This window comes from Vulpes vulpes, chromosome X (genome assembly GCF_048418805.1).
Source record: "Vulpes vulpes isolate BD-2025 chromosome X, VulVul3, whole genome shotgun sequence".
Taxonomy (NCBI): domain Eukaryota; kingdom Metazoa; phylum Chordata; class Mammalia; order Carnivora; family Canidae; genus Vulpes; species Vulpes vulpes.
The window spans coordinates 106,921,101-106,935,078 of record NC_132796.1 but is presented as its reverse complement, the minus strand read 5'-3'; the positions used below and the strand labels follow the sequence as shown (position 1 = coordinate 106,935,078).

Genomic DNA, 13,978 nt, shown 5'->3' with positions numbered 1-13,978 from the left:
GATACCTTTTGCTAACTTCCTGGTTTTCTCTTGGTTGTATGGTAGCCCTAAGCTATTAGATACATAAGAAGTTTTATAGTATTTTTTTTCTTTTACTTTAGGCACCTGTGCTTATTTTTAGCTCTTTAGTTAAGAGTTTTAAACAACTGAGCAAGAATCACTGACACATGACTATATATGAGCTTGTGATACATCATGATAGGAACATAAAAAATATGTTCAGGTGCCTACATAGAAACTTTGATCCTGCATTCATATTGGGAGAGGGCAGAGAATTTAAGGAAGTGAAAAAGTGTTAAGTCAGAAGGTACTTTACTGAAGAATAATGATAAAATTGAGGGTGTTTTTAAATGTTCTTTTCATGTACTGTGATAAGAATTTTGGCCAACGGTATAATATCATTAGGAAGTTTTCTTTGTAGCAACAGCAGTGCTTTTGGCATTGAAATAAAAAAAGTTAATTCTTTATTTTGTACTTGTTTGATAGAACTGTGCATCTAATCAGCATGAACTATTTCTTTTGTTTCAGGTTTTGAAAATGTTCACTGACTTCCTGTCGTTTATGGTTCTGTTCAACTTTATTATTCCTGTATCCATGTATGTCACAGTAGAAATGCAGAAATTCTTGGGCTCCTTCTTCATTTCATGGGATAAGGACTTTTATGATGAAGAAATTCATGAAGGAGCCCTGGTTAACACATCAGACCTTAATGAAGAACTTGGTCAGGTTAGAATGCATTTTTACTTAAGTTAATATAATGAAAGTATCTCTTCTTGTACTCTGGATTACCAATTTATGTGACAATTTCACATTTGGAAATGGGATTCAGGGGTGCCTGGGTAGGTCAATCAGTTAAGTGTTAGCCTTTGGCTTGGATCCTGGGATCGAGCCACACGTCGGGCTCCCTGCTCAGCGTGAAGCTTGCTTCTCCCTCTGCCTCTGCCTCTCCCCCAGCTTATGCTCTTGCTCACTCTGTCAAAGAAATGGAAAAAATCTAAAAAAAAAATGTGATTCAAATATTCCTTTATGCAGGCGTGTAATGAAGACAAGCAATGTTCTCATAGCTGAAACATCAATTATTTTGCTGACATTTTTGAGGAGTATCCCGATATATATTCAATTAAATGTTACAGAAATTTTCTTTAAGACTCACCTGGCGATGTAGTTAGGTTATAGTTGTTTTTTTTTTAAAGCTTTTATTCACTTATTCATGAAACACACACACACACACACACACACACACACACACACAGAGGCAGAGACACAGGCAGAGGGAGAAGCAGACTCCATGCAGGGAGCCCACCGTGGGACTCGATCCCAGGCCTCCAGGATCAGGCCCTGGGCCGAACGAAGGTGGCGCTAAACCACTGAGCCACCCAGGCTGCCCAGATTATAGGTTATTGCTTTGGAACGCATACATGTAGTTATTAGTCTCCATCACCATCTGTTACCATTTGGTGCTAGATGATGGGGTAATAAATAAAACTATTTTATAAGTGCATTTTGTTCCATAAACAAATTTGACCAGAGTTGTCCTATGACATTTTATTGGTACATTTCTGTTCAGACAGGAGACGGTCCTAGCAAAAGCAGGGTTGTTTATTCGAGGGCAGGAATCTAAATGAAGGCACAGTGTGAGGGCATGTACTCCTGAAAATGCTTTTTTGCTTCATAATACCAGTGCAGCCCAGGCTGTGGCCTCATTTCTAACCCAGGTGCGTTTGTTTTGCAGTGCAGTGCAGTCTTGCTGTAATTCTTCACATGATGACTTACCGGTATTGAGAAAGTTTCTCCCTTTGTCTGAATTTACTGTGTGTCGTGTAATGATCTTCACAAGCTGAGGGAATTTCTTGGCTCTCCTTTAATTCTCATGGTATTTAGAATGTCAAGGCTGTGGAAATGTCATTTCTATGACTGGGAGATGCAAATGCAGTGAATGGAACTGTGCGGCTGGACCAGGGCCTCACACTTGTCTGAAATGGTGCCGAGTTGCATCTATGCCTCACAGCTGTCTTTCTGAATGTAGCCCCCTGCCCCACTGCCCTCACTCCTTCTGTTCTTTACCCAGTCTTGCCTGGACCCAGGCACCATCTTAACAAGTACAGTCACAAGGGTGAAAGGACACTCCAGATATCATTTTGTGGAGACCTGACTGCAGGACTCCAGCATCCCAGACTGTGGAATCTGCATCCCACAGAGATACTGAGTCACTGAGGATAGAATAAGACATGAATGAACAAATGCTTTTTCCCTTAGATATTGTTCCCAGAAGATTCTTTTGAAGGTGACTTCAGCTGCCACAGCTCACCTTACTTACCCTTTTGAAACCAGAGGTTTTTATCCAGGAACAGAACTGTCTGAATAGAATGACTTGAGTCTCAATAAAAATATCCATCTGCGACATTGTTGCATGAAAACAAAAACTGAGTTACAATCCCCCTCTGGTGAACTTTCCCAGGTGATTTAGTTGATGAAATCTTGCCTATTCTTAGATCCAGTGCTTGGCTCTTGGATTCACCTACCAAGGGATGAACGTGGCAATAGCCCCAGGACACTGCAGATAGAATGGCCGTCATTCTGCATGTGGCTCCTAATGCTCAGTAGAGACAGGCGGGATATCCAGGCCAGGTGCCACTAAATGAGATGCTTTTGTCTTTCAGGTCCCCACCTCAGCAATTCCATGTCACCTATAGGATTGTAATCTTGTTTCTATCATCCAGGCTGTATTCACACTGCACAAAGTAAAGTAGTGTCTTGGGTAATGATCTGGTAAATTTGATCAGTGAAAAGAAACTACAGTTTTCATTTCAGCCACTGCTTCTTTCCCTTACCAAAACCTGCCTTGCTGGGTGTGATTGTCATTTAGTCAAATCACTTACTTAATAGCCAGACCACCACTTTAGTTTATATGGTATAAAAACAACTTGCCTTCATTATCAGCTTATATGTGAGGAAACTACCTGAATGAAAATGCAAAGAAGTCTTGAAATAGTTTCCTAGGTCGTTTAGCATTCAATGGACCAGTACACACAAAATTAAGTGTAACCAGTTTTCCTCCTTGATGAGTCATAATTTCAGATCCGTAGGACTTTTTATGTTACAAAATGTAGTGTCAGTTAGTTCCCATCAATACCATTGCAGATACTTGCTTAATGTCTTGTAAAATGACCCACATTGAGTGGTGCCTGGATGTCTCAGTCAGTTTTGAGCATCCCACCCTTGGTCTTGGCTCAGGTCTTGATCTCAAGGTCATGGGTTTAGGCCCCATGTGGGCTCCGTGCTGGGCATGGAATGTACTTACAAAAAAATGACCCATGCTGATACTTAAAAAACATAAAGCTTTGTAAGGACAGTGTTTGACTTGAGAAACAAAAAAGAAGTGGGAGTGCCTGAGCAGTCAGTTGAGCAACTGACTCTTGGTTTTGGCTCAGGTTGTGAGATTAATACCCATGTTGGGCTCTGTGCCTAGCATGAAGTCTGCTTGAGATTCTCTCTCCCTCTCCCTCTGCCCCTCCCATTCGTTCTGTCTGTCTGTCTCTCAATCTATCTTTAAAAAAAGAAGTAGACTGCTCAGTTCAGTTGGAAAAGAATGGAGTCCTTGATGATCAAGCGTCAGTCTTTTAGGCAACCAAATGGTTTCAGCTCATCTTGAGGCTATTTTGGAGTAGCCTCCTGCTTGTATCCCCTTCAAGTCTTTCAGCTATGCCTAATGGTGTGTCTGGATATACACTCTGATTCTAGGAATTCAGTCCGGCTGTTATGTATTGAACTTACTTAACCTGTATATGAAGAATTTGTTATTAAGAATGAGATTATTACTACAGAGTAAATGAGAATAAATAAAAAACCCTCAAGTTGATCACCGTTCAGTTAAGGAACGCACGTGTTGTGCCTAACTATGGCAATGTGATCATAATTGATCAGAAAAGTAGGGCATGTGAAATGATGGAAAGAGTCCACTACTGTGTGATTTTGGTCATATCAACAGCAATGACAGTCAGCATCTATATGATACCTTATTGTTTATAAACATGTATTATTGTGCTTTATTTTCTAGACTTTACAGCCTTGTGCAGCAGGCCTGGTCAATTAAGGTTAATATTTAAAGTCTACAGAGATGAGAATTTTTCAAGGTAACAGAGTTAGTAGGTGGTGAAGCCAAGACACCAACCCACATGTTCTATCAGGTTGAACGATATGAAAATTTTTGACCTACAAAATAGGCATTTCCATGCATTCATGAACCTTTAGTTCAGGGCTCTTTTTACCCTAGAATAGCTGTCTCACTTTAGGCTTTGCATCCATGAAATGATGGGTTTGAGTTTGCTAATAGAGAAAGAGCCTTTCCAGTAGGCTCAAAACCCACCACTAGCCTCTTGAGAGTCAGGCAAGCAGCAGCCTCTCACTCTTTAGCCCTTCTCCTTCAAATATGAGAATACTCTTTAGTAACAGCTGACCTTCTCTTCCTCCTTCTGTCAAATATAGGGCACTTATTAGAAATGCACATTACCTAGCCCTGCCCCAGAGCTGCTGAATCAGAAACTGGGGAATAGAGGCCAGATATTTGAGGTTTTAGCAAGTGCTCCAAGTGAGTGTGATGCACGCTATGATTTGATAATTACTGTGCTAGGGTATAGTTTGGTGGCCTGTACCTGTAAGATTTATTGTATGCAGATCCATACTGCACAAAATGTTATATATAGGGAAACAGTTGCACTCAATATATTTTTAAACCACCACCTTTGACATTTATAAAAGATTTCTAGATAGGGAAATGCTCCTCCAAGTGTAGGAGGTGTAGTAATCCAGGACCACTTCAGGGGAGAATGAAGGTAAATAATTTTGATCAGGAAAACAGCCCCACAGAGTTTTATTTTAACTGGAAAAATCTAGATGATACAGGAATAATACCACTTGGATTAATTTAAAGAGAGAATTCAAACTTGGCTGGCTAACAGAGCAAAAAAAGGAAGATTGAAATGCTATATTTGTGCCAGTGCTGCTACCGTGAAAAGCTTTGAAAAATAATTAGAAAGCAAGTACTGCTGGAGTTCATCTCTTTCTCCCTTACATAATGAAAACCTTAATCTTGTGCTTATGCTTGTTCCTGTCAGCCCATAATTTTAACTATTTAAGCATAAATTGCCAAAAAGGAAGATAAAATTGTGGGTTTCCAAAAGCCAGATGTTATAAATAGAAGAGATAAAAACTGAGATAAAATGGAAATGCTCAAAATGGTTTATTTTGCATGGAGAATTTATTTCATAGCTTATTTTTCCCATTATTTATGAAAGTATGCTCATTATACTCTTTTGCTTATATTATACTTTAACCTGTTGTTATAAACTCTGGGTGTTTTTTAACTTGGGAACTTTTTTCAGGAGTATCTAAGAATATACATAGTATATGGAAAGAAACTTCAATTATGTTTTTGAACATTATAGAGTTACTCTGTCTCCTAATTAAGTAACTGATAACATTATTATTTTCCCTGATTATTATTTTTGTATTCTGGGGTTCTGTCTGCATTATATAACAGTACATTTTACTTCAATCCAGTGTATTCGTAGGAAATTTTACTTTTCAAGGAAAAGTTTTGTTATATCCCAGTTAATTTGAGTTCCTGTCAGATATTGTGTGTGTGGGCAGCCCGGGTGGCTCAGTGGTTTAGCGCTGCCTTCAGCCCAGGGCGTGATCCTGGGGACCTGGGATTGAGTCCCACGTTGGGCTCCCTGCATGGAGCCTGCTTCTCCCTCTGCCTGTGTCTCTGCTTCCCTCCCTCTCTCTGTGTCTCTTATGAATAAATAAAAATTTAGAATAAAATCAATTATGGAAAATCAAATGTTCTTCCCTGCAAAAAAAACCAAAATATTGTGTGTATGTATGTAATAAGTGGTCGGTATATTCTTATTTCCCACTTGGAAAACTGAGGTTTATTTTAGAACCTCTACGTCAAAACAGGTAAGTAATAAATTGAAAGTTTCTTAGTTTGATAAAATAGCCACATTTTTCTTTTCTCTTAATCTTCTGTATTTGAATGCGTCTACCTTGGACGTGTTATTACTATTTCAGTGCCTTTTTAGAAAACTAGGGGCACCTGGCTGGCTCAGTCGGCAGAGCATGCAACTCTCGAGTTTGGGGCCAAGTCTGAACCCTACATGTGGTGTGGTGTTTACCTAAAATTAAAATCTTTTTTAAAAATTAAAAAAAAATACTTGTTCATTTCCCACTCCTTTCGTAAGATTGCTCTTGTAATTAACTGACATGTGATGAGAAGTCTGAGAAAGAGTGCTTTGCTGTGGGTAAGAAAAGAGCCCTGCCTTACAGCTGAATGAAAAATGAATCTCACTGAAGGAGATAAATCTGCCTATGTTTGTGTCCTTGTTTTTAGGTGGATTATATATTTACGGACAAGACCGGAACACTCACGGAAAATAGCATGGAATTCATTGAGTGCTGCATAGATGGGCACAAGTATAAAGGAGTAGCTCAGGAGGCTGATGGACTCTCTGAAACTGATGGACCCTTAACATATTTTGACAAAGCAGATAAGGTGGCATTTTCTGAATTACCATTTTACTTTGAAAAATCAATCTATGTGTGCATGTGTTAACTTCATGTAGTAGAAATGAAGAATCCAAATGCATGACATAGACTTGGGAATGACTACTCATTCTTTTGACTTCTACTTTCTGGTTTCACTAACACCTCTGGAAATTGCAAATAAGTAGAATGTATAAATAGGGAGGATTGGGAGAAATGGCTTTTGGGTAAAAATTTCACTGGCCTGTCCGTATGATCATAATTCTTTATGCTTTGTCTTTGAAAATAATGTGCTGCTCCAAGAACGAAGTTTTTTCAGATCACTCGAATCCCAGGAGTGTCTAAACGTTAAATGAACCCAAGTCTCCCTGCACCTGAGCCATTGCCAGATTCTGAATTAGATCCTGAATGAACTCTTTTAGGCCATAAAGAATTCACTGATTTAGTATTAGGTGGCACTACAGTAGCCTGAATGAGTTAACACAGCCCCTAGGGTATGTTAGCTGAGAACCAGGGTTGCCGGTAGGTACAAGGGAGGATATATAGCTCATTTGAGTACTAGGGATTTAGAACTTTCTGCTACTCAGCTTGCTGGAGGTTATAACATTTTCTCACATTAATACCTTTTCTCTGTTCGCTGACTACCAAGTGATCAAAGGGAAAATAATTGAGTCATTTTTCTGTTACTGTTCAACAGAACCGAGAAGAGCTCTTTCTGCGTGCCTTGTGTTTATGTCATACTGTAGAAATTAAAACAAATGATGCTGTTGATGGACCTACAGAATCAGCCAAATTAACTTACATGTCCTCTTCACCAGATGAAATTGCTTTGGTGAAAGGAGCTAAAAAGTAAGCATTTCTGTTATGCTATGTGAATAAATTGAAGAGATCTGTACAGCGTTGTAGTGGTAGTTAACAACACACTTTTTTGCCCTTCGAAATTTGTTAAGAGGGTAGATCTTATGGTAAGCAAGTTCTGTACCGCAAACAGAACACCAGTGGGACACAGAGAAGCTTTGAGAAGTGTGGGATATGTCTCTTCCCTTACTTGTGGCAGTGACCTCATGGCTGTTTGCATGTGTCCAGGCTTCTCAAATTGCACACATGAAATATGTTTAGTTCTTGGCATGTCAGTCATACCTCGATAAGGTTGTTTTATCAACCCCGAGATACATTATAGAGAAATACATTAGCATTTTTGAAGAGTTAAAAAAAATATGCACTTTTACTTCTGAGAAAGTGAAAACACTGGAGAACCAAGGTTGCTTTTTCTCTGTTTGCTTCAATAACCTTATCTTATAAATATTCTTTAATAAAAGGCCGAACTGCTTTATCTGAAAGTTTGTGAAAAATTCCTCAAACCTAACCAATTAAGACCAAAAAGGAAACGGCAATGCATAGATGTAACTTGCATGACTATTTATGCATGCCAACCAGAAGTCCAAATGTTCATATCGGATTTTGCAAATTATATAACCGTGGCCACTTTTTGCACAACACATGTTATTTCTGAAGTGCTCTCAGCAATTTTGACGTCATTTTGTTACTGACAGTCCTGTTCTACCCTTGAGGCCTGAGATGATTAAGTGGTTAAAAGGTCACCCAATATGTTTGCTACAGAATTGGAATTACAAATTGCCTCTTGATCACAAGTCGTGACTAGGCTTCCACTTCCTCTTTGCTACCCTCTCAGCCATTAAAGGCAAGTCTAGTTATAGACTGAGATTTTGTTCCACATAAGAGAAAAAACAGTAAACCAAGTATGCAGTACCCCAGGGCAAGGGAAAATTAATTGTTCTTAAGAGATACACAAAGGTCTTTTTGTTGTTTTTGACAGGTATGGGTTCACATTTGTAGGAATTCGGAACGGCCACATGAGAATAGAGAACCAAAGAAAGGAAATAGAAGAGTAAGTAGCACTGTGTGTTTGATGTTTATCACGTCTTATCCCTACCATCAACCTTGGATGGATTTAGGAAGGGCAGCAAAGGAAACTTAATACATCTATAAATGCCTAAGACTCTGCTGTTTCCCAGTTGGAGTTTTACGTAAATATAGTTGGAGTAGAAGATATTTTTCATAGAGTAATAGAAACTGGGACTTGAGGTGAAAGTTATTCCTATTTGGTTCACATACGGGGCCAGTAGCCTGAATGAGAGTCTGCCTGGACTTTCTTTCTGAAACTTAGATGCCAATTTTAGGTCTCCCAACACAGTGCTGCTAGAAAAATCCATGAACACGCATGAGACTTTCTGCCGCCTAGAACGCAGCCAGTCACTCTGGGATTGCAAGCTCGGCCAATCATGGTGGCTTTGGGGCAGAAACTTTGTCTTGTTCTTGGTGCTCAAGTGTGAGCCCCAGGGCATGTCCCCTGATGCACCAGTGTTTTGGTGTTTTTTTCCTACAGAGATCCCAACGAACAAAACCACGTTGGGCTTAATAGCAGGTTTTAATTAGGCTCTGTGATTAATTGAATTCCTTCATCTGAACTTGAAATGTAATTACCTTATCTGACTTCCATTCTGACCCCTAGCATCTCATGAGACCCACCTCAGAAACCTGTGGTAGGTATAGATGTGTTTGGGGAATGTGCCCCTTTGGGAAGTGATGCTCAGAAGCCAGGCGGAAGGCCCTTTGGCCTGACTCCCAGAAGCCCAGAATCATTATTAGAGTCCAGATTCTAGCCAGTTCACAATAGTGCCCCCATCTGGTCAACACCAAATGATAGGCTACATGTAGATCTCTTATTTACTCATATACACATCCCAGAACCAGTGACCTGCTCACTCCCATCAAAAATAGGTTTCATGGTAAATATTTTTAGGTCAAATACTTGCATCCAAGTTGTTTATTGTCAAAAAGTATTTCCCCACACTTTTGTAATAATCAACTCTAATTTTTACACTTCTGCATTCTTTCATCTGATTTACTAGCTCAGCACAAATCTGATCATACCATTCCACTGTCAATGGAGTTCCGTTGCTCTTAGGATAAAATTCCAAATCTCTGCAATGGCTCACAATGTTCTCAGCTCCTATCCTGTGCTTACCCCTCTGGCTGTGCCCCTATCAACTAAATTTCAAGCTTTAGTGAACTACTTTGCACATGCCCTTTTCTCTACTCAGAATGCCATCACACCCTTTCTTCATCATGTCACTCCTGCCGAATACAGCCCAGGCCACTGCCTCTTCCAGGAAGCCTTCCTTCAGATATGTGCTTTCACATCTTCCCTGTGAGTTCCCTTATGATAGTGTATGGCAGATTGAGAGACAGTCATCTCATTACCCTCTGCTTCCCTTATCACACGATGAGCCTTTGGAGGGAAGGTACTAGGGCAGATTCATGTCTGTTTTCCAGTATGTAGCGTTGTGGTTGACACTTAATAAGCACCCCATTGATGTTTAAAATAATTGACAAAAGGGCACTATTTCTAGACTCCTCCAAAATGGCCTGGCTGGGCAGCTCTTTGTCTGCCATTCCTATGTACTCACTCTCTCCTTAACCATTTTCAGTAATCTAACGGGAGGATGTAGATCTCCCTTAACCAAAGAGACACAATGGAATGTTCCAGTTGTGCACACGGCCAGCAGCCGTTACCAAAAGGAGAGAACTCTATTCAAGATGTTTCTATGGTTTGTTTTTCCCAGCGTGGTCTAGGTATTTTCTTTTTCTCATTTTTCTCCTCATAAAGGTATGAACTTCTTCACACCTTAAACTTCGATTCTGTCCGTCGTCGTATGAGTGTAATTGTGAAGACTCAAGCAGGTATACATACATTTTAAAAACTTGACGTTTTTTTCTCTTTCCACTTGTAGATTTGTATGTTGATGAGTTATTTTAAGAAAGGAAAACTTTTCGTGTAGTAATAGATGATTGCCCAAAGTCATGCAGGGCAGTAACTTCTGTGTATGCCTTGATGTATTTACATAAGCACATATGTTCAGTTTGCCCAATTGTCAGGGACAGAACCCCTCATGTGACAGTCTGTGCTTTTTCTTGGAAACTGAGCTGTGCTCTTCAGTCCTGAGTGTCAAACAGAAATTGAAAATGGGACTTTTTTATAGTTATGGTCCTGACCAATCACCAGTAATGTCTACATGCAGCAGCCCAGGACATTTGGATGGTTTGAGATTAACTCAACTAGCAGTGGGATTCATGAGTGTAGAGAGTTGCTGGATCTCCCTGCCTGACCTACCCCATTCCCCACTGCTTAACACTTCTGGGGAACGGGCAAGCTAGGGGTGACTGAGGGCCAGACTGCTGGGAAAGGGTATTTTGGCTTTACTCCAGCATGCTAGGCTCTCTGATAGAGTGAAGAAGCATGCCCTTTGCATTGGAACCAGTACCACCATCTAGGGTTCCCCCATGTCCTTTGGAGGAGCCATGGTGGCTCTCTTCTGGTCAGATTGAGCAAGAGCCATGGGGGAGCACTCCTGCCTTATTTGTGGGCTCCCAGATGCCTCTGTGTGTGTGTGTGTGTGTGTCAAATAGAGACTGTGGTTGTCTCCAGGTGGTTATTCAAAATTTCCTTGATTTTATATCCTGATAATTTACTTTTTAGTGTCAAATCGATCCCAAATTCCTTAGTATGAGAATGAGAAGATATAGACAGCCCGTTGAGGGAACATCCCCCATTTGATTCATACTTTTGGTGTGATTGCTAGGTCATTAAATTGATTTCATTATGTGAATGCCAGATTTGTTTTGTGACTTTTTGTTTTGTTTTGTGACTTTTAAACACATTATGGATGTGTGAGAGAAAATTAGAAAAGAAAACCAATTAATATTTGAAATATTTGGTGTTCTTAAGTTACACATGCACATATGCATTCTATTGCAAATGGTGTGATGTCTGGGGAAGTGGTCTGCCAAGGGCCTTGACCTCAAAGCTGTGCTTCTTTTTAACTTCTTGAACTCAGCATTTTGCTTTTAAGGTGAAGTGTCTTTCTTAATGCTCAACCATGACTACTTTGCTGAATGCATAGACTAATAAAAAGCCATACTTGTACTAGCATTCTACAGTGCTTTTTTTCAAGTTTCCAGGAAAAACTGCCCAGCTGCTGTTTTGAAAGCAACCTCTGTAGTTCATTCGAAATGATTTCATCTCATTTGTACTTGAGTTTGGTCCTTGACATCTGTAGATGCCATGTGTGCCCTTTCAGCCATGCTTGACAATATTTTCAAAGAGAACTCAGAAGTAACTACTTGACATAAGTACAGTCTTCCATGATTCACTGAAAGGAAGTATGTTTTAACAGAGGTACTTGTACACTCTGAGTTATTACTTGTATCCATATTGGTCTTAAAGGGTAGTGATCATTGTCCTATAGTAGTAAAGGTCAAGATGTCCCATTCCATTTGGGTGAGCATTGCAGGCAGGCTCAGGATATTAAGCAGCTGGGTGAGAGAGGCCACTTTAATAGTTGTCTGTTGTAAAAAAAAAAAAAAAAAAAGTTGTCTGTTGTTAAAATCCCAATACCAGTCTTAAAATTCTAAGTTGAGTAATTGTTTTTTTATTTATTTTAGGAGACATACTTCTCTTTTGTAAAGGAGCAGATTCAGCGGTTTTCCCTAGGGTGCAAAATCATGAAATTGAGTTAACTAAAGCCCATGTGGAACGTAATGCAATGGTGAGTCTATATATCCCTCTAGAAATGCTGAAGATGGCTATTTTATGGGATTGCTATTTAAATGTTTAAATAGATTTTAGCTTATTTTATGGTCTATTTTTATATTGAGGGATTTAGTAATACTGTTTTCCTTGTTTAATGTAAAACATTATCCTGGAGCAAGTTTCTGTTCATAATTTGCAGACTTGAAGACTTTTCAAGAATCTTTGGTTTATGTTCTGCTTTTTTTTTTCTTTCTCTAAGAGCTATTATTTTGTTATTCCGAACCTAATTGAATGTTACTTTTTTAGTTGCAATCTGTTAGTGTTTTTTTTAAGTAAACATGTATCAGATTCTTTTGTACAGTGAAGCAAGAATATTTAAAGAGAGTGTGGGATTTTTTTTCAATTATTTGGATAACTAGAGATCTCCTACTTTGCTTCTAGGATGGGTACCGGACACTTTGCGTAGCCTTCAAAGAAATTGCTCCAGATGATTATGAAAGAATTAACAGACAGCTCATAGAGGCAAAAATGGCCTTACAAGACAGAGAAGAAAAAATGGAAAAGGTTTTTGATGATATTGAGACAAACATGAATTTGATTGGAGCCACTGCAGTGGAAGACAAGTAATTACAAATGATATTCTTATTATTTTAATGACCTGTCATTTAGGGTGGTATTTGTCCAGATTGGTAATTTATTCTCAAATTTTGAAATCTTTTTGTTCACATCTGTTGATAGATTAGACTTTGAATTATTTGTAGGAATGATTTTTTTTTTAAAGTTTAACATTTTAATTGGGTAGGAATGATTTTTTTAAGTCAAATATTTGTAGCTTAGAAGAATGAATCTGTCACCTCTAAGATCTTTTGAATGTTTACAAAGCCATCCATTTATTTATGCAGATATTTATGAAATAGACATTGAGAGCTTTGTGCTAGAGGCATCATTTGAGCTGGTGCCTGATAGAATTGGTAAGATTTTGACAGAAATTTTGAGCAGAAAGGAAATTCAAGTTAGAGCAAACAACATGAACTCAGTCTAACCTAGTTCAACAGGTTAGAACATGTTTTCGCATACTTTCAAATAATTTGCTTTAATTCTTCAGGCTGAGCTCCACTAGACATGATTGTAAGGGGGGATCCTTGGGTGGCTCAGCGGTTTAACCCCTGCCTTCCACCCGGGGCGTGATCCTGGAGTCCCAGGATCGAGTCCCATGTCGAGCTCCCTGCATGGAGCCTGCTTCTCCCTCTGTCTGTGTCTCTGCCTCTCTCTCTTTCTCTCTCTCTCTCTCTTTAATGAATTTAAAAAACAAAAAACATGATTGTAAGGTTCCAGCATAGATCTGCCTGAAAGAAGACATTTTAGACTCTTAGTATTTTAGGAGTTTAAAGAAATTATAAATGCAAATTATGAGACCTAACAAAAAGTTATAAACACATACACACACACACACACATACATATATATATACGTATGTATATATACATATGTGTATGTAATACACATACATACATACACATCCACATTGGAAGCTTTTATAGATATACACACACACACACACACACACACACACACATACCACATCCACATTGGAAGCTTTTGAAATTTTAATAGGATTCATTTAGTCTAATTTCTTTGTTATTCTCTGGCAGATAGGAACTCAAAGTATTCTACTTTCCTTGCCTTTCGGATTTATGCTTAAATTCTCTCTTGGGATGGTTGGCTTTCCTGGTCTTAAAGCTCCTCAGCAATGGAGATTCACTAACTTCCCTTGGTATCTCACTAGAATGTGTTTCGCCCTTTCTGTTTTGAACCATGTTA

The 13,978-nt window shown here is 39.1% G+C and overlaps 1 protein-coding gene across 11 annotated transcripts in view; it reads left to right on the top strand.

The window, feature by feature from the left end:
• Positions 1-13,978, top strand: part of ATP11C (ATPase phospholipid transporting 11C (ATP11C blood group)) — a 181,928-nt gene that overhangs the window by 116,739 nt on the left and 51,211 nt on the right. For all 11 annotated transcript variants that reach the window (XR_011998277.1, XR_011998278.1, XM_026009045.2 and 8 more), the window contains exons 12-18: positions 529-726; positions 6,392-6,553; positions 7,241-7,392; positions 8,381-8,452; positions 10,235-10,308; positions 12,070-12,173; positions 12,599-12,780. Coding sequence is in view for 9 of the 11 variants with exons in the window: in XM_026009045.2 (XP_025864830.1) it covers positions 529-726; positions 6,392-6,553; positions 7,241-7,392; positions 8,381-8,452; positions 10,235-10,308; positions 12,070-12,173; positions 12,599-12,780 (944 nt within the window). In the remaining 2 variants the exon portion in view is untranslated. The remainder of the gene's footprint in view (positions 1-528; positions 727-6,391; positions 6,554-7,240; positions 7,393-8,380; positions 8,453-10,234; positions 10,309-12,069; positions 12,174-12,598; positions 12,781-13,978) is intronic.